This window comes from Calonectris borealis, chromosome 3 (assembly GCF_964195595.1).
Source record: "Calonectris borealis chromosome 3, bCalBor7.hap1.2, whole genome shotgun sequence".
Lineage (NCBI taxonomy): Eukaryota > Metazoa > Chordata > Aves > Procellariiformes > Procellariidae > Calonectris > Calonectris borealis.
Genome location: NC_134314.1, coordinates 70,598,982 through 70,621,424, shown reverse-complemented (window position 1 = coordinate 70,621,424; position 22,443 = coordinate 70,598,982). Strand labels below are relative to the sequence as shown.

Genomic DNA, 22,443 nt, shown 5'->3' with positions numbered 1-22,443 from the left:
ACGAACTTCTGCACATTGGGGTATTAAGGATTACATCCTTAAGTGGCTTAGCTTTGCAGGCAGCAAGTATGGGCAAAGAGGACCTCAGAAACCCCTGGTCCCTGATTCCCTTTTGTCCCTGAGCTGGGAACTAAAGCCTGGCTCTGCTGCCCTCCCTGAGGCTCAGACTGGAAGTGGGAAAGGATGCCCTGTACACAGCAAGGGGAGGAGGAAATCCCTGGCCACATGACTTTGTGCAGATGGTCGTAGGCTTCTCACATAATCCTGGGCTTTTGTTTCTTGGGAGGGACCCCACCTCTCCCTTGCCTGAGTGTAAGCATGTGTAGGAGTCTCAGTGGGGGGAATCTTGCAGATTTAATTATTCCTTACATGTTGTTTGCCTGTGTATGGGACAATTGAGCCTGTAATAATCAATTTTGCATGCTTTCAAACAGGAAAATGCTATGTATGATCTAAGCTGCATGCTGAAATGTGGTTATTGGAAATGAATTTTATGTCTGAATAGGCCGGTATCATGTTGTCTCTTTGCTTTTTTGGGCTTTTAGTTATTTATTCACAACGACATGCCGGCAAAATATTTTATGTCTTTCCATTTAGCTTGCTGACTTAATCTTCTGCTTCTGGAAATGTTTATATGCAGATGACAAAATGTAGATTTTCTGTGTAAACTGGTGGCTTACTTTTTGTTCATGTTAATTGAAAGGCTTATCTCTGTAGCATCTTTTTAAAGAATGGGAAAGGAATTTCCCAAACTCCCTATTATATGCATTAAGGTAATTTATTTTTGCTATTTCTTATCCACATTGTGGTTGCTTAGGAACAGAAGTTATAATATTATTTTTGAAGTCTTCTCCTTCCATTTGTCCTTCCATCAAACTGGCAATTCCCTATATCTGTGGTGTTCCATATGGTAATCTACTAAATATTTACATGTCTTCTTTTATAGCCTTTGACTGCGTTTGTAAACCTCTTTCTTCTCACACATGGTCTGTGTTTTGGTAATAGAGGTCTATTGCAGGCATTCGTAATTACTACACTAACATTCCTTACAAAGTTTACGTGAGGAACTCTGTTCAGGTGTTACAATTTTGAAGGGATTCCAAATTTTAGAGGTCTCCTGAGGCTGTGAAGAAAATAAGACAGTCCTGTTGATTGTAAGACTGTTGTGCTTTTTCCCATGTTCAGAAAGGCTAGGATAACATGAGATAATTACTGCTGCAGAGCGTGTTTGATTACTGTTAAGAGAAGTGTCTGAGAAATAACCCATCATAAGTAAAGCTGCTGTTATTCTACTTCCTTACTAGTAGCGTGCCCCTTCATTTCTATAGATATTAGATGTGGGAATATCTTTGAATGATTTGGCTCTTCAAGTAGGAGTGTCATTTGTCTGTAACCTCTTGTGCTGCTACGTTAGTTTGTTTATACCTGTCATCTATCATATGGCAGATGAGAAGGAGAATCAAGAAGCAGCTATTTTGCTTCCCCCTCCCCATAACTTCCGTATGTTGAGATGCTTGCTGTTGCTCACTTAGCGTTCAGGCTTGAAACAGTATGTTTCAAATTTCTCTTTAATGCAGTTTACTTCATTTGGTAGGTGCAGTGCTTATCAGCAACATACGTCCTCTTTGTTTAAAGTGAGGTTTTTAAAAAACGTTGAGACGCTATACGCTGATGTGTATCCCTGCGGAAGCCGGCGCCCTCCGTCTTTCATTGTACGGTGGGGATAATAGAAGTCTCTTGCCTACTTAACTCATGTGATTAAAAAGGGACACATTGTGATGTTCTCCTCAATTAGCATGATCGGCTCCCGGGGAGCGAGGGAACCCTGGCTGCGGTGGTTCGCATTTTCCCCTCTAATGAGTAGAAAGAGTCTTTTGAGGATTGCTAAATAATTCAGACCATTAGGAACCTGTCAACTTAAACAATGCCCCCTCTGACCAGAAAAATGGTTGTGAGCAGTTGGACGCCCTGGCAGATGTTGAACTTGTTCTCATTGTTCGCTCTGCTTCAGGCAAATAGCTTTGCAGCCACTTACAGGATTTGTGCGGCACTCCATTCAGGCGGTGCGTGCGGGTATAATCAACACATGTTAGCCAGACTTCTTCTAGCTTTTATACCCCAGTATTTCTTTTGGTTAATTTAATGATACTGTAATAAGCTCCTAATATTGCCATTTACCACTTTTAGTAGGTTTGCAGCCAGCTATAATGAGAAACGACAATCAAGGCTTAAAAAAAAAAAGCAAACAAACCGCCCCTCCTCCCCCCCCCAAATTTGATGTCTTTAATATTCCTTCTGTTGTGTTAATTCCTTATTTTGCATTTTGAAGTGCTTCTCTGCAAACCGAAGGATTAAAGGTATTGTCAAGCAGAATTTGCTGTATACTCATATAGTATCTAGGATCTGAAACTTCAGGGGAAGCATTCATGTCTTGAAACTTCCTATAAAATCATATGCATATGCAAGACTAGTTAAAATTGATTATGCAACAAGATCTATTTTATATGCTTTTGGTGCATGCTATTGAAGCAAACACTGATTTGACATAATTTTCTTAGAAACTTTGCCATACTTCTGTAACGTTTATGTCTGCAGACGTTTCTAACTTAATTGATGAAACAATGGTCAATATTATAATGAAAAAAATATTTAATACGTTTGGTTAGAAAACACCCCCTTAAAGCTCCCCTGCCCCCCCGGCAACTGTTTGTGCTTCTGACTTGAATGGGTGATAGCAAATAGTCAATCTTGCACAAGCAATTAGCTGGTCTGTTGGATCAGTTAATGGAACAAGCTATGGTAGTAATGCAATGTGAAATAACATCTGTGCTTTATAAATATTTATGTTGTAAGATCTCCTAGTATATTCTTGTGACAAATGACTCCACCTTCAGATATTTTTACGTGTTTAATAGACATGCTTTTTTTTAACAGCATGTGTGAAGGCTTCAGTTCTCATTTTTTAACGTAATGCATTCAAAAAACCTTTCCACTCCTATTTTTGTGAGATTTGTCCAAGTTTTAGGTTTTTGTTCCTGCAAAGTCACAGTCCTAAATTGAGAGCATTTTTACTCCTGTCTGTTGCAGTAGAAGAACTTTTAATTACAGCACGGAAGATACAATTACGTAGTTAACTAAAATGTGTTACTGCCCATTATGTATTGAAAAAGTGTACCGCTGAAGTAGGCTGCTTGTCAGAAAAGATGCATCGGTTCTGCTCTAGTGATATAGAAAGTAGCAAATACTGCTCAGAAGGGGTTCCCATCTTGATCTGGTGTATCAGTATTTCTCACTTTGTTTTTAAAAAATGAAGCTTTTACCATTAGTTCTCAAGAAAAAAGAAGATTAAGAAGCGTGAGCCTCTGAGGCCGTGCAGGGCCAGCCGCTCTGCAGCGGTAGCTACCACCGCTCCTGAGGGCCCCCTTGGTCTCAGATGTTAACTCTTGTGAGGGCCTCGTTGCTCTCGGATGTTGCAACGGCAGCCCTGGCAAAACAACCCCCCGTTTTTATTGCTGAGCACGACGTTATAGGGCGAGGGATATCCCTGTGGTCCCTTGGGGTCAGCTCTCCCAGCCTCTTGCCCACCCCGGCCTGCTCGCTGGCGGGGCAGAGTGAGAAATGGAGAAGGCCTTGATGCTGTGCCGGCACTGTTCAGCGGTAGCGTGTGCTATCAGCACTGTTTCGGTCTCAAATCCAAAACACAGCACCATAGGAGCTGCTGTGAAGAAAATTAACTCCATCCCAGCCAGACCCAGTGCGGGAGTACTGATCATTGCAGGCCGGGCTGCTCGCATCCAGTATGCTCAGTCATCTAAATGGAGGAGGTGGGTTTGCTGCGTAGTTCATCCCTTTTTCTCTCCTAATTGATTTCCCGTTTTTCAGTAATGCTTCTGCCACATGCCCTGCCATCATGTGATCATGCTTTATCTTTCTTCATTTAGTTATGCTGAAATTAATAAGACAGTAACCAGAGGCACTTCGATTCCCCAACTATTCTCTGTAACTCACTTGAAAATAGATCACAACCACAAATAGTAAGCCCATGTCTACAGTGGTGCTAAAGAACCACGCAACATAAAAATAAAGGAAAAATTTTGTCTTGCTTTAAACATCAGGTGTGGTTTATTGCATGCCTGAAACGTCAGTGGGTTCTCCCTGTTTTGGATGCTGGGAAAACCCATTTGAGGGGAGCACGAGGTGTGTGGAGAGTGCCTGGACAGCCGCCCCGCTTCGCTGCTGAGCTGGGCAAGGGCACGCTGGCTCCCAGGGAGGTGGGGATGGGGAGCATCCCTTTGATCTCCTGTGTTACAGCATTTCCCAGGGAGAACAGGAGCATCTAACAGGAAGGTAGTAGCCACTTAGGGCATCGTAAGTCTCTGTGGTAGCTGGGGGTATAAAATTGTGCTCGTCTGCAGCATTTTTCATTGCTTAATATCTATTCTGACCTATAGCCAGAGCTGTTAGACTTGTGTTGATGCTGTCATTCAGTAAATGAAATGGCCTGCTGGGGTCTGTGAGCTCAGGCAAGAAGGAACGTGCTAACACATAGGCTCCTGTTTCCCAGACTCCTCTGAATCAGAATTAAGTAACGAATGAACTCAATTATTTTTGTCCTTTTCCATCTGACAAACATTTGGAGATGAGACCAGGAAGCCGAGTGGGTGAGCACTGGTTTGCAGAAAGGCGAGAAGTTCTCAGAAATTGAATTTACGTCTTCTAGAGGAATTTCCTGTGGTTTAAGGTTTCCCTCCACCGCTGACTGAATGGGAGACTTCTGCGTTTCTTGTGCAGTTCCCCTCCAAGGCCAAAGACACCAAGGATGGACCTTGAGTACAGTTTAATGAGAATATTTCTCTAGCAGATGTTGCGTGATTCAGGTGTTTTAGTCATGAAATCAACACTGCTTCGAAACTCATCCCTGGTTATCATCTTGTTGACAATAACATGTAATTATTTTTTAGCAGCTTGGTTACATTTAGCGTAGCACAACTTCCCAGCTTCCTTGAGAGCTCCGTTAGAGGTTTCTGATTTGAGAAACTTCAGACTTCTTTAATTCTTACACATATTCTGTTTTGGAGAACATGGGAACATGTTTTCGATTTCATGGGAAGTCTCTGTACAGCTCTGCCAGTCTGTGGTTAAGCCGTGATTGGCAAGGTACTGAAATCTCTCCACACGTGCCTGTCCAGTGCCCGTCTGCTGAGTATTGGCCAAGGGACCTTATGAACCGGGGATTTTCACACAGCTCAGCTGTATCGCTGTCGGGTGAGCCAGGCAGGAGAGGGCAAGAGGCAAAGCCGAGAACTGGCCGTTCAGAAACGGACTGGACTGTGTCTAGGAAAAGATATTTTATAGGGATGGCATATGTTTATAAAAGTGGGCTGACTTTAGGGAAGGTGTCTTCTTCTTAGCATGGGTATGTGCATTTTCTGTGTTTTTCTTAGTGGATTTCCATTGCTTGGAAAACAAAACAGTGGTGACAATGGGATGTTTTAGCACTTTCAAAATAAAATCTAAATGTTTCTGTAGTGTGAAAGTATTGTAAAACATAGGTTAAAATACCTATCTGTTTAATTTTGATAATTCATTTATCTCCATCTAGAAAAAGAAGTTCTTGGCTTTAAAACATTCTATAGAACACATTGTTTAACCCTCATAACATCTTTTTAATCTAGAGTGTTTATAGAGCCAACCTGCTATCCAAGGCACAACTTTTAATTCAATTACAGACTTCTCTGTGCAAACTACAGTTTGTTTTTACTGCAAAACAGAGATGTTAAGACCCATTAAGCTAGCAGAGATGTTCATTAACACAAGCTACGGAGCTTCCTCTTACTGTATTTAAATACCCTTTAATTTTCTATGTGACCTAGCAATTCTCTAGAAAATGAGGATACTGGCACCCTTCTCCTTCGCAGCAATGTTGTGATGATACATTTCTTACATACGTAAGTACTTCAGATAGTAATAAGAGATTAATCTGTTGTGTTCGGCATGGAGCTTGCCTACTCCTTGTTCTCCAGAGAATATTTCATTATCAGGTTGTCCCAAGTTGATAACAGCAAGGCAGCGGGTGAGAGAAGGGGGAGGAGGTGGATGTGAGGCTCAGTTTTGGGGGTGTAATAAAGAAGGACCCTCATGCTGTAACCCTCGAGCTAGGCTGTACCAAAGCCCTGTCAGCTTGTCCTGCCTGCTCCCCAAGGAGCTCCTCAAGGAGGAGGCCCCATGGTCAGGGGGAGGCACTCGCAGCAGCCCTGAGATGGAGGATGTTAAAGCTCGAGTAGAAGTCAGAAAAGTATGCCTTCAACATGTAATGTCAGTCTGCTAAAAGTAATCAGTTAAGTACGTTAGAGGTGGAAGTGAAAATAAAAGATCCTGAGGTGTATCAACCAGAGCCTTGAGACCAAACATAATGAGTGTTGGTTGGCTTGTCAGAAAGAGTGGGAATGCGTTGGTGAAATTGACTGATAAAAAGTGGGAGACATAGTAGGTACACAGGCAGATTAGAAATAATGTAGTAAGTAGCTGAATGACCCCTAGAACTGGAATGATAAAATGCAGTGAACTTGAAGAAGGAGAAGGTACAGGGTTGAGTGCTTTGCGCTAATAGCAAGAATGCCTGTTGACATTTGGGAGTCACCCTCTGAAAATGAAAGGGGAAGGAAATGGACAGCTTTATTATCCGTTGCTGGAAGATTGTGAGGCGCTAATGTGATTCAGCTGGGTCCTAGGTTATGTCAGTCCAGGTATTTTTCATTGAGTTAGGAAAGAATTACTGTTATTGAACAGGGTGCTGGAGAGGCATCTTTGGGAATAGTATTTATACTTCTGAACATTCACCTTTAAGAAAGACAAATTCAGCAAAATAGCTGCTGGTGAAAGGCTTCTGGGCTGGTTGGAGGCTAACCTTATCTAAGGAATCATTCAAACATGGTTTATTTAATCAACTAAGAAGTGGACTCGTGGGGGAAATGCAGTACTCTCTGTGAGAAGGGGGATGAGACCAGAGGCCAACTATTGCTCCTGAGAGAGACCTGGTGCTTTGACTCACAAGCTGTCGTTGCTTGTCGTTGTCCACATTAGTCTCAGGACTTGAATCTGGACCGGTAGTGAAATAGTTGGACCACAGCAACGCTAAGTGAAGAGAATATAACTGTACCGGGAACAAGAAAAAGAAAATAGTCTGCTTTTCATAGAGAGCAAAGTTGTCACCAAAACAAGCAGATATGAAGCCCCCAGACATATATTCGGGCATAGAATTAGGAGTACAGACATAAGTCATGTACTGTTCTATTACATTTTACAAAAACTGACCTATGGAACTCACTTTCAGAAAACTTAAATTAGGTCAGTAGAATTAAAAGAAGGTTTTGACCTTTGCTGTGATGAGGAGAGCATATTCAGTGCTAATACTGTTAACCTGTGAAGTTTGAGAAGAGATCCAAGTCACTGTTTTCCAGTGGAGGAGTTAACTACAGCTGGGCTTTGGAGATTAAATATGATTTTGTTCCAAATTATTCCAAAGCTGCTGGGTTTTAGAGTTTCCTCTGTAATGAGGCAGGATAGTGGACACAGTGAAACAGAGGTCTGCTTTTAGGTGGCAATTCCTATGTTACTATGCAAATCATTATTTCGTTTTTGTGGACATAAATACTGATTTTGTGGGTTACTAATTATTTCTATTATAGTGTTCATGTGTTTCTTTTCAGTTGAATACGTCATTTGCAGTGTAGCTTGGCTGTATTTTCACACTTGGCACTTGAATATGACCCTGCAATTTTATTAGAATATTTGAATAAATGCCTTGTTTTTTGGCTGAGTTTGTTCACCAACTGTTGCTGCAATCAACGAAGTGTTGAGCTTTTGTGATAATAAAGCAATTGTTCATGCACCTAACTACAGATTTAACAGCCTAGCTCTGTATATTGAAACCTGGAGATGTCATTTGCATCTTAAGAGACCTATTTTATCAGTTATTAAAAAACAACTAATTCTCTCCGTAGGATAGTATAAAAAGTATGACAAAAGAAAGCAGCAAGGAAGAGAGTGTCAGAGTTTGTGGTTGTGTACGTGACGCCGTTGTGCAGAATCGTTAAAGGCGGCTGAGAGCCGCTCTTAAGAGTGGGTTTTCATGACTGCAACATTCCTGCTGTGGTTTGGGGAGTTACGTTTTTGCCAGGGTGTCTCACACAAGGATGTTAGGAATACCTACTCCCTCCCAGCAAGTTAAAAAAAAAAAGACCAAAAAAAAAAAAAAAAAGGAGACCCTGGAGCTACCTTCAGGCAAGCAAACCCCTCTCCATTCGGCAGCCTTCCTAGCAGCTTTCTCGTGGAAGCAGCCCGGCGGCTGAGGAATGCGGGGTCAGACAAGAGCCCAGTCACGGCGTGTTCCCCGGCGGCTGCCCGGCATCGTGGCAGGCCGGCCCGCGTAATCGTTTCAGGCGGCCCGTGGAAAACCACCCTCTGGTTAAGTCTGCATCATGCTGTTCCACCAATGGAAAAAATTGAACGGGAGGAGGGTGTGTAGCTTGCAGACAAAAATACATCCAGCCTGGCGCAGGGTCTGTTTTTAGTTCCTAACGGCTGAGCGTTTTGAAGCGTTAGGCAGAGTTTCCTGGCGTGCCCAGGGCAGGGAGAGTCCCTGTGTCTGCGTGTCCGTGTCCCCGCAGCGGAGCTGGGGCGGCTGTGGGGCCGGGAGGCTGGAGCTGGCTCCGTGGGGAAGGTAAGTGGGAGCGGAGAGGGGGCCTTGAGCTGGGGAGGGAGCTGCCGGGGGACCATGGTCCTCCGCTCGCCGGCTGGAGAACTGAAGGAAGAGTAGGGAAAGACTTGGGAAGCCTTTGAAAGCAGAGGGCAGAGCGGGCTGCTGCCGTGCCAGGACTTGCAGCCCCTGCGCTGCCTCTGCTATCGCCAGCTGTGCCCAAGATGAATGGTTTTCCCCCAGAAAACAGTTCTTGGTGGTCATCTGTCAAACTTAATTGCCTGAATTGCTAAATAAACCACCACTAGGATCATTTTACAGCTCTGCTATGACGGGGCTGGATTTTTTTTTTAAGGCAAAAGTATGAGAAAGTATGTTTGAGAGTGCTACAGTTTCTGCAACATTAAAGTGACTCTCCTAATACAGTATGATTGATAATCCCCCTGAATCTTTTCTTTTTTATTATTCTGTCTATTCTCACTAATACTTAAAGTAACTTGCAATAAATAGACAGTGTACCCAAGCAAGGATTATATGTTTGTGAAGTTCAACACTACTACTACTACTGAACTGGCGTGGCATAGAAAACCAGAAGTAGATCCTGCACAAGTTTTGATCTTTCTACATAGATTTTTAATACTATGTAGATTTTTAATACATAACTGTACACAAATTGTGAAAATGCTATGTTCCGTGTCACAGAAAAAATAAAAAAGAGGGAAATGCCCAAGAAATGGAGAAGTGCCTTTCCCCCCCACCCTTTTTTTTAAGAGGGGGGTGATTAATTGCTTGTGCAATGCAACCAAAGTTTGCTACTTTGTTTATGCTTGTTACTGATGTGGTCACAGAGTTAATTTTGTACACTGGTGACTTCATTCTGGAAATCATGCATTTCTTTCCCTTTAGGGTGGATGATTTGATAACATTATACAATGTATAGCAAATTACTAGTTAGAGGCAAGGAATCGAATTTTTTTTTAATCTGATCACCTTCAACAGGAAAGGGGTATCCACGTACCGTGGAAGAGAGGACTCTCTGAACAGGGCACTCTGGAGCTGTAAAGCTGCAACAGAAGTGTTTTAGTGGGGAAACCTAATCCTCAGTGTACTTTTTTATTCTTTTAATGTGTGAGTAACATGCTGGTATTACAGGGGTACAGGAGAGTAAGCCCTAAGCTGTGTTACTGCTGTAGGGCTCTTGGGATGCAAAAATCAAGATCTGCTTTTAATTTTCCAAGGGACTGTGTCTCAAATTTACTTCTGGTGTCTAACTCCCAGATCCTCTGTCCTCTTCAGGAAGTCCCAGGGTCGAAGGTGGGAAAGCATTTACTTTGGAATCGACACCCTCAGGTGTTTATGAATGTGTAAACTGAGAAGTAGAAAAGACTATGCCAAATGCAGCGTGGTTTCCCCCTCCCACCTGTGGAGCAGGCTGTGTAATAGGTGGCAGGCAGGGAGTCCCACAGCTGTCCCAGCCCCTGTCCCTCAGCCTGAAGCATGCTGTCCTGACAGTTGCTGCTGGAAGTTTTTCTCTGGTGCCAAGGGTTAAGAGTTGGTCCAATAGACGTGGAAGGTGTTACACCAAAAAGGGTCTTTGGGGGCAGAACGGGTTCATGTTCCTGCTTGGGATTGCTCGTCTTTGCTGCCATTTGCTTCTCCTTCTGGTAGGGTCTACAGGGCTGCTCGGGGCACAGTGTTGTAAACTGTGTCCTAGTCCAAAAATAACCTTTCTCCTACCCTCTCCAAAGCTGATGTTTTGGCACTTACAGTTTTGAGTGGGTACATGTGAGAGAATGTCCCTGTAGCTGCCTGCTGACTATGCTTGTATTTGATAGCATGAGCTGGTTGCTGCTGAAGCAGACAAGGGAGGAGAAGGGCAGATGTTCCTGGTGGGGATTTGGGAATCCCACTTTGACCAGAAAGCCCCAGTCTCACCTCCTGTTTTTATCATGAGTAAGGTGGGCTGACGCAGAGACCTCTTCAGGAGTTTGTCCAAGCTGGGGCAAGAAGTCTGCAGGCCTGAGTTCGGTCTCTGAAGTGTTGTTACTCTACAGCCCAGGGCGGGCAGCGAGGCTGGAGCCGAGGCTCCCCTGCTTGGAGCGTCTTGGCTCCTTTCAGGTGCACCCTCCTCCCCGTCCGAGGCCCCAGGCCTTGAAATCCCTTGAAAGCACCGCGTTAATCTGCATCAGGACCTGACAGTATGCTTACAACCAGAGTAGGTGGAGAAGAAAAGACCTTTCAGATCACTGAGTTCATTTCCCCTTCAAGGGCAGGAAATAGACCCTTTGACATATCAACTCTTTAACTACTGCAGCTACTGCATTAAGCCAAGATGTTAGCTGGCATTCCTGTTTTTTTTTTAACAAGCTTAATGGCTTTTATTTAAATGGATATGCACTTTGGCCATTGTGTATAAATTCAATAACATTTACAAATGGTGAAATTTGTTTTTCCTGCCGAAGAAAAATAAGTCCCTAGAGATTTAGATTGTATCAGCACTGGTGTAATAGGATAAGGATCTTCAGGCTTGACTCAACCTTCCATGTTGCGCTAGCTTGAAAGCTGTAAAGCATAATTTAATTAAGCTGTCAATGTCTTGGACCCAGAAGAATGGGTTGAGTAAAAGAAGGAATCATGTCCCAGGTACAGGATGTGTAATTCTGATGCGATATATCTGTGATGCAGTGTAGACCTGTTGGGATTAATGTTATTTTAAGAGAAGGAACCAGAAAAGGAGATTGTCCCTTTCTTTCTTAAACTGTGAAATTAGAAGTCTATATGCAATGTAGGTATGATTCAAAGCATGAAAAGAAGTGTCTGGGGTCATGATGACTACTTATGTTTAATGAGAAAAACGATTGGTTTTAATTTGATCTGTGAGCTACCAAACATTTCCTAATACAGGAGGCTATAACTCTAAAGAGACTAATGAGTGAGTGAGGAGTTCTGGCTTCAAATTGGATTTTTAAGGCAAAAGAGTCCTTTTTTTTTTTTTAAAGAAAGGCATACTTGTGGTGTTTTGGTTATTCATTCTTTGAATACAGTGGTATATAATGCAAAATATCCTGCCAGGAATACCACGGTATAATTATTATGGTATATTTTTGTAATAGGAATGTGATTGAGATTGCAGGAATAAGAAATCTGCTTCTGATTTGTGGAAGCATGTGACCAAAGTGCGTAGTTCTAAAAAATACAGTAAATTGTTTCCAGTAAGAAACTCAACATTTAATCCAGCTACAGTGTTGTGCTAACCTGCCTCCCTCAGTAATTTCAAGTATCCGTCCATACACAGCCGTGGAGGAAGGGGAGGGCAGGTGCACATTCTAGCATTCTGTATTACTTGCATATTAAAAACCAAAGTAGATTAAAAGTTAATTAAAACTTCAAACCTATAATTCTGTATCCCTGTAAGAATTCTCAAAGCACATTGATTCTTTGCAAAACTTATGAATACGTTAGTATCTGAAAGAGTTATATACAAGTTCTAAGACTTTATAAGCCATTTAAAATGAATGGTGTTTTAACCATTAGGTGAAAGAGACTGTAAAAGTAGTTTGAAAGAAAAAATAGGAATTGCTCAGTCAATTAAAACAAACAAACAAAACAAAAAAGCTTTTCCTGATGTAAAAAACCACTAACGTAGTTGCTGTACATCAAAGCCTGCAACATTTCTAACTAGATCTGCTATTAAAGGAAAACAAATTGGTCATTTCATGTAAATGAGGGGGCTTTCTGTTTCCTTTTTATTGCTTCGAAATACTTGCAGATTCTCCATTATTGCAGCTCCACTAATCCTGATGACAGCCTCCTGTGATGCACTTATGAACCATGCACTCAGAGCAGCCGCCTGTGTGAAGACCCTGGCGCTGCCTTTTCTCCTCTCCATGCCTCCACATTCCACCGTGCGCAGTCCGGAGGTGGCCATGGCAGTCTGGCTCTGCAGCTGGGAGTCCTTACCTGCCCTTGTGGAAATATGGTTTTCAAACACAGCAGAAAGCATACATGACTCCCTCCTCTTGCTTCATTACTAGAGAGCAGTTGATGGGATATACTCTGCCCTTTGCATATAAAGGCCCTTTGTATAAGTATTTATATCACCGCAAAGTGAGTTGAAGCTCTGCCACCGTGTGGGTGGCTGTGAGGGACTGTGCCCGGTGGCAGGTACTCGAGAATTGGTCCTATGTGCTCTTGAAAGGTACTGCACTGGTGCAGGTAACAATCCTCCTGTTGATGAAGAAAATCTGAAGAGGTTGTGACACGTGGTTGCTGCTTAAGCTACAAGTAGGAATAAAATACTTGGTTAGCATATTTATTTCTTGAATCATTTTCTGTCCTGTCCTCAAGGAAAGGCCTTCTTAAAAAGTTTAAACTGTGTTCTGGTGTGTCGTTGTAAAGAACTGAAAAGATGTAGGCTCTTATTTTTTAGGAGTGAGGCAGCTAGCTCTAGCTCTGACCTGTTTTCTAGCTCTTAATCTAGCTCTTCTTTTAAAAGCCTGTTTCTTGTTAAACCTCCTCCTTCAGGAGGTTTTAAATTTAAGCTCTTCTGCTGTGCATAAAGAGTTATTGTTCCTGGTAATGCTGAAGACTGTCATGAGTTCCCGCATTTCGCAATAAGTCCTCACTCAGTGGTGCTAATTTGATGGGATGATGTTATCCTCATCTGGACCGATCCATACTGTTCTTTTTTTTGATCTTGTTTTTGCCATTTTTGCACTGATGCCTTGTTTAGTGAGTGAAAATCAACTTCCCTGCACCTCATCAGTAGATTTTCGGGAAAGCTTCAGCAGGGATTAAATGTTTTGTAGATCACTTGTTATACATCTGCCAGTGAAGGTTTGTTGTCACCAGCCATCCAGAGGAATAAAGGCATAAAAATACATCAGAGGGATAGCTTTGGTGCATGTCTTCTTGGTAACTTCTTGATCCAGACTAAAGATTAACATTGCTGGGGCTGACATTAATTGAGCTCTTACAACATCCAGGGTGACGAGATTGTCAGTCCCAGTCAGGGAAATCTGCTGAACCTGCCTAAGAAGATGCTACCACAATCTCTTGCCTTGTTGTAGCTCAGATCTCCCACTAATTCATAATATAATAATTCCTTGTTGTATCTCATCACCAAACCTAGTACTGGGATATTATTCTTATGCTTTGGTTTTGCTTGCAATATGGTTAGCAAGTTAAGCTTTGTAAGCCTTTATTTTGAGAGATTAAGACTGGGGAGGAAAGCACCCATGCAATTGCAGAGCACTACTTGTACGTGCGCTCACCTTAATCTTAAGAAAAGCATTTTCCTCTCTAGCATTTATAAAGCAGTCTAGCTGCGGTGGTATTAATGAGGGAACATATGTGGCAGGCGCTTCTCTGGAACGGCTTCTGAGCTCGTGTGTTAGTTTTTTGGAGCCAAAAAAGTCTAGGGAAACTTTATGTGGAGAAGCCCCAAGGTGGGGAAATACGTTTTTAGCTCTGGGGTTATGATTTGCGTTAATTATTGGGTGTGGTGGGGATGGTGGGGTTCCTGGATTAGTATGTTTGCATAGCTGTGTTTTTTGAATGTGTCAAGGGGAACCGGGGTGAAGATTAAAAACTTCTTTTTTTAGGGAATGTGGGTATAATTGAAAGCAAATAAACTCTTAATAATCATCTTAAGGCGCAGTGAGTTGCTTTCTAAATATACTGATTATAATTGCAGAAAACATGCATGGAAACTGGTTTTGCTTACAAGAAGTATTCATCCCTCTGCATAGGAAGAGAGAAAAGCACGTTGTCTTCTGCGGTGGTAGGTAGCTGTGAGAAATATAGGGGAAGCAGAACTCTGTCCCCTCCACTGTAATTTCCAGTGCTTCCGTAGTTCAAATAGTGTAAAATGCGTGAGTGTTCGGAGCGAGCGCAGCCAGAGCTTGTCCACGACTGCCCCCCTGCCCCGGCGTCACGCTGCCTTTGGGCACAAGCCGACTCACTCTGCTCCCCCCGCATTGTAATTAGCAGAAAGAAAATCACTCCACGCAAGTGTGAGGCAAGAGAAAGGCATCGCAGCTGATTTTCAGGGCGATGGTCTTTGTGCCGCCTCACAGATGCCCCGATTGGTTATCGCAGCGTGCGCGAATGTTTAGCCTACCGTAGCTTTCTGGACGGCCGGGATGCTGAGAAAAATCCCTCACGGCTATTTCTATGGGATTTATTGACTGTTTTGTTGTACTGCTGACTGATTCCTGCACAGACTCAGACACTGTTTTGTAGACATTGTACCCTGAGATAAATTTATTCGTTCACCCATTATGTGACCTGTGTATTGGATCAGACCCGTACAATGGACCCTGGTAGCAGCAGCTCGAGCCTTGACGAATTGAATATCTATCTTCTGAGGTTCATGACAGCAGCTTGCTCGCTACCCACTCTGTTAGAAGGATTACCTAACCATTGCACAATCACTATGGAGACCAGATGGTCTTTTTGACTGTTTCTTTAGACAAATTGGGTTCAGTGTTCCCTTATGAATAGATATAAGCCCTTCAAAGCCCCCTTGTTGAACGTAGTTTCTGCTCCCAGATGAAGAATTCTGAATGTAAACTCATTGCTTGTTTGTGGTCTGCACCTCCTGGATCGTGGAAGGCAGTTTTGCTGGGGGTTTGCAATTTGTTCAGCAGCTTGGAGCTTAGGAAGTTTGTGTGTTGTCTTCTGTTTACCTTGAATCAAAAGTCTTTTATTCAATCCATGTTGCATATGACGTTTTAAAAACTGTTTACATAAATGGGTGCACTTAGCAGCACTGGCAAATCAAACCTGCAAGGCAAGGGTGTCCTAAATAGCAACCTTCCAAATTGTTAGAGAGAATAAGCAAGTTAAACAGACTTTTTTTTTTTTGGAGGGTAAGATGAAATTTCTGTGGCTTGTCTGTTTTATCAAATATCTTTGTGATAACGGACATGAATTTGTGTTTATAGGTCTGTAGCATCTCTAGCATGATCCAAAAGGATATATTTCTTCTAAGTCATTTATTTGCTAAGCTTTTTCTAGGCTTGCTGTTGAGACCGTTTTTAGTTCCAGTTTGCAACCTTTACCTTTGTTTTTGGTAAGGTTAGCAAAATACCTAGGTTACCAGTGAATTCCTTTAAATATCTTCAAGGTTATACAGTAAAATGAGTCAAAAAGAGCAAAACTGTGTGTTCAAATCAGGTAGTTATTAAATTGAAAATTATGAACAGTAGCCACTGAATTTATGCAGAAAAGAATATTTTTTGGGAGAGTGACTTAAGAATGGTTTCTAGTTAAAACATTTGTTCTAAATCTGAGCTTAACATCTTGTACAGCTTCTTCTACTGAGTGTTTCAATCCCTAAACTGCTGGTGTATTTTGTGCGATTCAGCTTCTGTCCTTTCGTTTTGAGTTGCAGCCTTTGTGTGCCAAGTGAAGACCCAATACGTTCAGATGGTCAGGAAGAACTTGGGTCTTGTTACCTTTGGGTGGGTGCAGTGCTTGGTGCTGCCTTTTTCTTGGTTTAGGGGCAGATTAACTTAAAATCAGAACAAACCTAAAGAGGGAGGTCGCTGGGTGGTTGGTGGAGTGAATTGCGTGGTGGCCTTTCATTGCAAGGGTCGTAGTTGGAATCCAGGCATGGGGAAGGATAAACAGATGCTGCGGGACATTGCTCTGATCCGTTTGGTGCAAATTGTAATGGATCGCTGCACAATCCTGTCATCTGTAACTGGTCTTCCAAAAAGCAAACTGGAGGAGGCTCGAAGTTTGCCCTAACTTGTCAAGGAGAGGGGAGAAGGACAGAATTAGAAAATAAACCACTTACCCAAACAGTGACAGTATTAATTCAATGTCAGTTGTTAAAGTATGTTTATAAAAATGTATGTCTAAAGTCCAGGAATCCCCTTAACCAGACCTCTCTTCTCCATTTGTTACTTCTGTCTGATTTTTTTTTGGTAGTCATTTTGCTTAGAGCTGGACTAAAGTGTAAGTTCTATTTGACTGAGACCCCTTTTTTGTCTTTTTGGTGTTTTCTAGGAAGGCTGCATGCAACTCCATCCTGTTTTTGGCAAGTGTAGCGGCTGGCCACGAAGACAATGCAGAGCATGCTAACTGCTAACCGTGCCCGTGTTTAAGAGTGATCCTACAGGTATGCTCTTTGTTTTATTCTGTGCTTTTCATCTAAAAGTGCTAAGGGCTAGAAGTAGAGATGTTAAAATATATACAGACTCTAGAAGGTAAGATTCTGTTTTCACAATGGCTTATTTTGAAAAAATTTTAGTGAGACTGCAGTGTATTCTCCTAAGAGTGATAGCCTGAGATCCGACATGCAAAGAAGCACGGTGCTGATGGAAAAAGCGGTTTGATGTTTCTGTAAATTACAAGCAGTGAGATTCACTCCAAGTAACAAAAAGAACAGATTGATCTTTTTTACTTTGGGGTACACTTTATGTAGGTTCAAAATCTTCAATCATCTCACTGGGGCGATTTGACTGCTCCAGTGTGTGCTGTTCCCTGTGAATTCAGTAAAAAGCTGAAGAGCATTTTACTAAGCGAACTATCGAACTGCGCCATGCTGAATGAACATAATGCAGTTTTGTGCTGTAATGGAAGATGAGGCTATTCACTAACCAAGTTATTTTTCGTTTGTTTTTTGGTGTGGGGTGTTTTTTTTTTCCTTCTCTGGATTGACTCCATTTAAACACAAAGTTGGGGTTTGCTGAACAGTTTATTGAGGCAACACTTGGTTGCACAGAAACCAGTCAAGCTGAAACTGCAGTGGGCTTGTCTCCTGGCAGAAGGGATTTCTCTGAAAGTACAGTTCACTTTATATCTAACTTATGATTATCTTGCTGTCTCCCTTTCATTATGCCATTGTTCTTGAGAGCCAGAGATTTTGTAAGTTATAAGAAAAGGATGTTGCCAAGGGTGTGGGTGGAGAAAGGTGTTGACATGATTTCAATGGAGCTAGATTCCAGCTTTATAACAGAGGGGTAATGAACCATACAGAGAATAAGCTTTCCTAGCCTGCTCCTAAAATAAGTTCAGTTACGAATTTAATGTTGTAAATGGCTATTTAATGGCTTTTTTTGAAACAATTGTTTCATATCATTTTTTAAAAAGGCACTTTCCTGTGCAGAGGATAAAAATGGTCTGTTACTTTTCACTCTGTCTTCTAGCCATTGTTTCTAATGAAACTCTTCTTAATTTAGTGGAAAATGGGGAATTCAGAAAGCCAATACAGTCTTCAGGGATCAAAAAACCATGCTGCTGCTACAGCTGGTGCCAAGCAGAAGCCTTGCTCTCTGAAAATTCGCAGCATTCATGCTAAAGATGAAAAGTCTTGCTCTATGCATGGATGGGGACATACCAGTAGCAGTTCAAACTACAAATCGAGGTCCCTTGCCAGAAGCTGCCTTTCGCACTTCAAGAGTAGTCAGCCTTATTCATCTAGACTCGGTGACACTGTGGTGAAGGTCTCTAAAAGCAATGCCCATGCCAAACACCGGACAAACGCCTCAGGGGACTACTGCCAAGGAAATAACACGGTGTTTTTGCCCGAGAATGGTTTCCACTATATTGGCCTTCAAGCTGGAAGTAATCATGCTGCCTCTCGAGAATGCAATGGACACATTTTAAATTGCTACGGAAAGAACGAGAGTCTTGCATCAACCTCTCCATCAGAGGAAAGGAGGAGTCCGAAAGTTCTCATTAAAACACTGGGGAAGCTGGACGGTTGCTTGAGGGTCGAGTTCCACAACAGCAGCAACAGCAAGGTACTGACTGAGGAGTCCAGTGGACCAGTCCAGTTGCTGAGGTATTCGCCTGCCTTGGAATCTAAGCCGAATAATCTACTCGACGTCAGGAGGAATTCTAGCGCAGATTGTTCTTCGAGCCATCGTCTGTCACCTACTGATTCAAGGCTTCGTTCTAGTAAAGGAAGCTCCCTCAGCTCTGAGTCTTCATGGTATGACTCTCTCTGGGGAAATGCTGGAGATATCAATGAGTTGGATGGTCCGTATTTGACCAGGAGCACTCCAGATACAAGCATTCATGCCAGTTTCCCAACAAGTGACAACAAGAAGTCCTTCAACCAAAGTTCATCTCTTTCCTCACTCCGAGATCTCTATAAGGATGCAAATTTGGAAAGCACCCCTCCACCTAGGATCAGGCTGTCTGATGAGTACATTGACACTCACGGTAGCCTAAGCAACCGTGTCTCATTTGCCTCAGACATTGATGTTCCCTCCAGGGTAGAGCAGGGAAGTCCTGCACATTACTCCTCCTATACGCTCCCATGCAGAAAGTCCAAGCCCCTAAGTGAGGATGCATCCAAGAAGGATACATTAAAAAACCGAATGCGGCGCATCAGTGACTGGACGGGAAGTCTCTCGAGGAAGAAAAGGAAGCTGCAGGTATGTACAAACCCCAGCCTAAGTGCCTGAAAGTTGGTTTGTAGATTCCTCTTACAAATGTAGTGATTGCATCATGTTTGTCTTTCTCACAGGATAATTACTTGCTAATCTCATTTGGTAATTTGTGGAATTCTGAGAAGTATTGCATCCCTGAAGCTGTCTGAAATGTCTACAGCAAAAAAAGATATACGTTTGTGTGTGCAAATTTTCCCTTCCCATTTTGTCACCTTCTTAGCTAACTCCAATCTTTCCAGCCTAGTCTCTCAGTGAATTAGCTTTTGAAATCATTGCATTACTTACAAAGTGACTTGGAGTTTTTAAGCCTTGTCTTTATTTCAACTGTGAAAATACAACCTAGAAATCATATATATGCTATGAATCAGCGTACATTGTCTGAAGAGTGTGGAAGGAGCAGTAGAAGGATGATGTTATAAACATCTTTGCAGGTATTCCCTGTTTGTATTATTGGCTTCATCGCTCACTTTGGTTTCACTGTCAGTCCATCTCTAGCAAGGAGAGCAACTGCAGAGTATCGACCAGAGCTGCCGGTCCTGCCTCCACCTGCTGTGAAGACATTACGTGGAGCGCCCTCCTCCTTCCTGCCTGTCAGCTTAGTTCACCAGATGGAAAAGCTTGACTTGCCATCTGGCTCGCTGGGAGATGGTGGTGTGAAGAAGGAGATGGGAGGAGGGCAAGAGGGAGGGAAAGGATGTTTCTTTAGAAGAATTTAAGGCTAATCCCGTTAATAGGAATTTAGGATGCCTGTGGTCAGGAATGAAATTCTCGTCTCTAGCTATAGGCCCCAGAATCAGCTCTTTAAGTGCCAGACTGTGCCTGGACTTCTGCGTGTGAGTTCGCAAGCTGAGATGGAGGGCAGAGACTGGTTTTGGTTTAGATTTTTTTATTTTTTTAATCTTCCCTAGTGTTTCTCATACAGTCACTGTGCTTCTCTAAATGAAGATCTGCTCCCTTTCAGCAACATTGGGGTGCTGGCCACTTCAGAAGTGAGTGGGGAGTGAAGGGAACCCCATAACACACGCTTTCTGTGGCATGTAGAGCAAATGCTGTCTCCCGTGTTGGAAATTCGGACAGATATCATGTTTAACAGGCATCTGTCATTGCAGTGTAAAACTCTGACGGACCCTTGGGCTCAGAAATGAGGTCAGCGTAAGGTTTGCCAGCATAAATCCTAGGTAAGGGCTACAGAACTGGGAAAATGAAAATGAAAGCCGTTTATTTGGATCACTTCTTTTGTGAGTTGGTGCTCATGTATTTTATCAGATGCTGTCTTTTCACCTTCTTACTCAGTTGTGAAAGAGAAGGCAGAAAAACTGGAATCAGTGAAGAGCCTCTGCGCCTTGTGCCAGGATTCTTCACCAGTTTCAACATCCGTAGCTGTTCTGGATTTTACAGCCAGGCTTTACATACGATCTCTGCATCCCAGACCTTTGCCATGTATTACTTAGTTATGACATTTTCAGAATGGTATTTGTGGTGCACGATTCATAGCTGTTTTGAATTCACTGTGCAGTGAACTGACTTCAGACACAGCAAGGAAATTTGGCTGGTGAGATTGCATCAAGCTTGAATCTGATTCTGGTGGAAGGAAATGGGCCCTAGCTCCAAAAATGGTGATTTCTTAGAAAAAGACATAGGAAATAGTTAGTCATTGATTTTTATCAGACAAGTTTCCAGCAACAGGAAGGATAAGAGAGGTGGCGAATTCTTTATGATTTTGCCTTCGTCCTGAGGCTTGGTCAGCTCCTTTCTGCCTTGCACACTTTGAGTAACCTGCCATCTCTTCTGGGGGTTGCCGTGTTGTAGTTTGGTAACAACTATACTCTCACCGGGTCCTTTGGCTTAAAAATGCGGAAGTGCCCCGCGCAGTTATGATCTGTCAGATGGTTAGTCCCTGTTTGTAGGACTGTTCATCACGGCGATTGTAGCTTCCGTACTTTGCTCAGAACAACGTGTCCCTTCCTCAGTACATTACTAATAACTAATTGTGAGTCACTTGGGCTGGACGTAGGTGAAAACTGGAATATTTCCCTATAAGTAGGCCTAAGTGCCAGCGCTGGGCTGGGTGGATAGGTCCCTCCGGCTGCCCCAGTGGAAACAAGTCAGCCAAGCCTCCTGCTTTACGGGAGCGCAGGACCAGGAGGCACGGTCTTGGGCTATTGAGGCAGTCCCTTGCCACTAGAAAGGCAGTGGAGTTTAATCCTCTTCGTGAACAAATTGCAGCTTAAAATCAGGTGGGCTTTTCCCCAGCTTGAAGGCTGTTTCCAAACCCTCTTACTCTGATGCTTGCTGATTTGCAATGTAAATGTAGTCCCGGCCAGTTTGTTCTGATGCCAGTACTGTCCTTTACATTAGTTATCCTTCCCTATTATTTAATCTGTTACGATTTATTTAAAGGCAGAAGCGGTATCTTTTCTCGGCCCACATTTGTGGGGCTATGCAGACTCTCTTTGGTCTCCTGTCATCAGATAGAAGTCTCTTTCCTTTTCATTCTGTCACCCTTCCTCTGCACCTGTTTTAAATCATTCATAAACAGATTTGGATATAGGATATTCCAGAGGAGCCCTCAGCTGTGCCCTGTCCAGTGACTTGGATTTTTCCTTATGTCTGACTTGATCTGATACTTGATCTGATATATCCTAGAATTGAGTTTGCCTTTCTAATAATGGTCTCACATCAAGACTTGCAGTCATTCTGTGCCATGACCCAGCTTTTGTTGCACGAGGGTGTCCTAATGCATCGATGGTACTCTACTGCATGGCATGTCCTCATTTAGTTTAATCCTTGCGGAATCGGCATTGGGGAGATGCTGTATCACAATACAGTATGTGTGAGCAGCAAGGTATATGTGATGCACGTGAGACCTGTGGACAGAATTTAGGCAGACTTGTTGCACAGTCAGCCACTGCTGAAGGTGGTGGTGTAAAGTCAGCGTGCAACTGTATAACATTGAGAAAATGAGAAAACACTGTGTAAAATGAAAATCCAGCCACCAGAAACAGCTGCTGCAGATAGGTTCTTCCATGAAGTAAACAGCCTCTTTATGGGAATAATTTCTGAAATTTCCTGACTTTATAAGCCAGAGCCCTGAAGTGTGGTGTAAAGAGAATTTAAAAGAAAACTGCATTGAGACAACCTTTTTATTTGGCTTGAAAACTGGTATTAGATTTTACTTTCAGCTTGGGTCCTAATGAATTTAGCAGGCTGCATTGTTTTCTGCGCTGTTCTTTGCAGCTAGTTATTCCATGTGTCCCTTTGTCTAATTGGTATCTTAGTTAGCCTCTTTATCTTTTGCATTATCTATAACTATTCCAGGGTATATCTCAGACATTG

The 22,443-nt window shown here is 42.7% G+C and overlaps 1 protein-coding gene across 7 annotated transcripts in view; it reads left to right on the top strand.

The window, feature by feature from the left end:
• TIAM2 (TIAM Rac1 associated GEF 2) overlaps nt 1–22,443 on the top strand; it is a 183,493-nt gene that overhangs the window by 72,225 nt on the left and 88,825 nt on the right. For 5 of the 7 annotated variants that reach the window (XM_075146102.1, XM_075146106.1, XM_075146108.1 and 2 more), the window contains exons 3-4: nt 16,715–16,826; nt 17,890–19,092. In XM_075146102.1, coding sequence (XP_075002203.1) covers nt 17,896–19,092 — 1,197 coding nt within the window. In that variant the 5' untranslated portion in view covers nt 16,715–16,826; nt 17,890–17,895. Of the gene's footprint in view, nt 1–14,393; nt 14,481–16,714; nt 16,827–17,856; nt 19,093–22,443 lie in introns of all 7 variants that reach the window. The other 2 variants (XM_075146103.1, XM_075146105.1) reach the window with 2 other exon arrangements.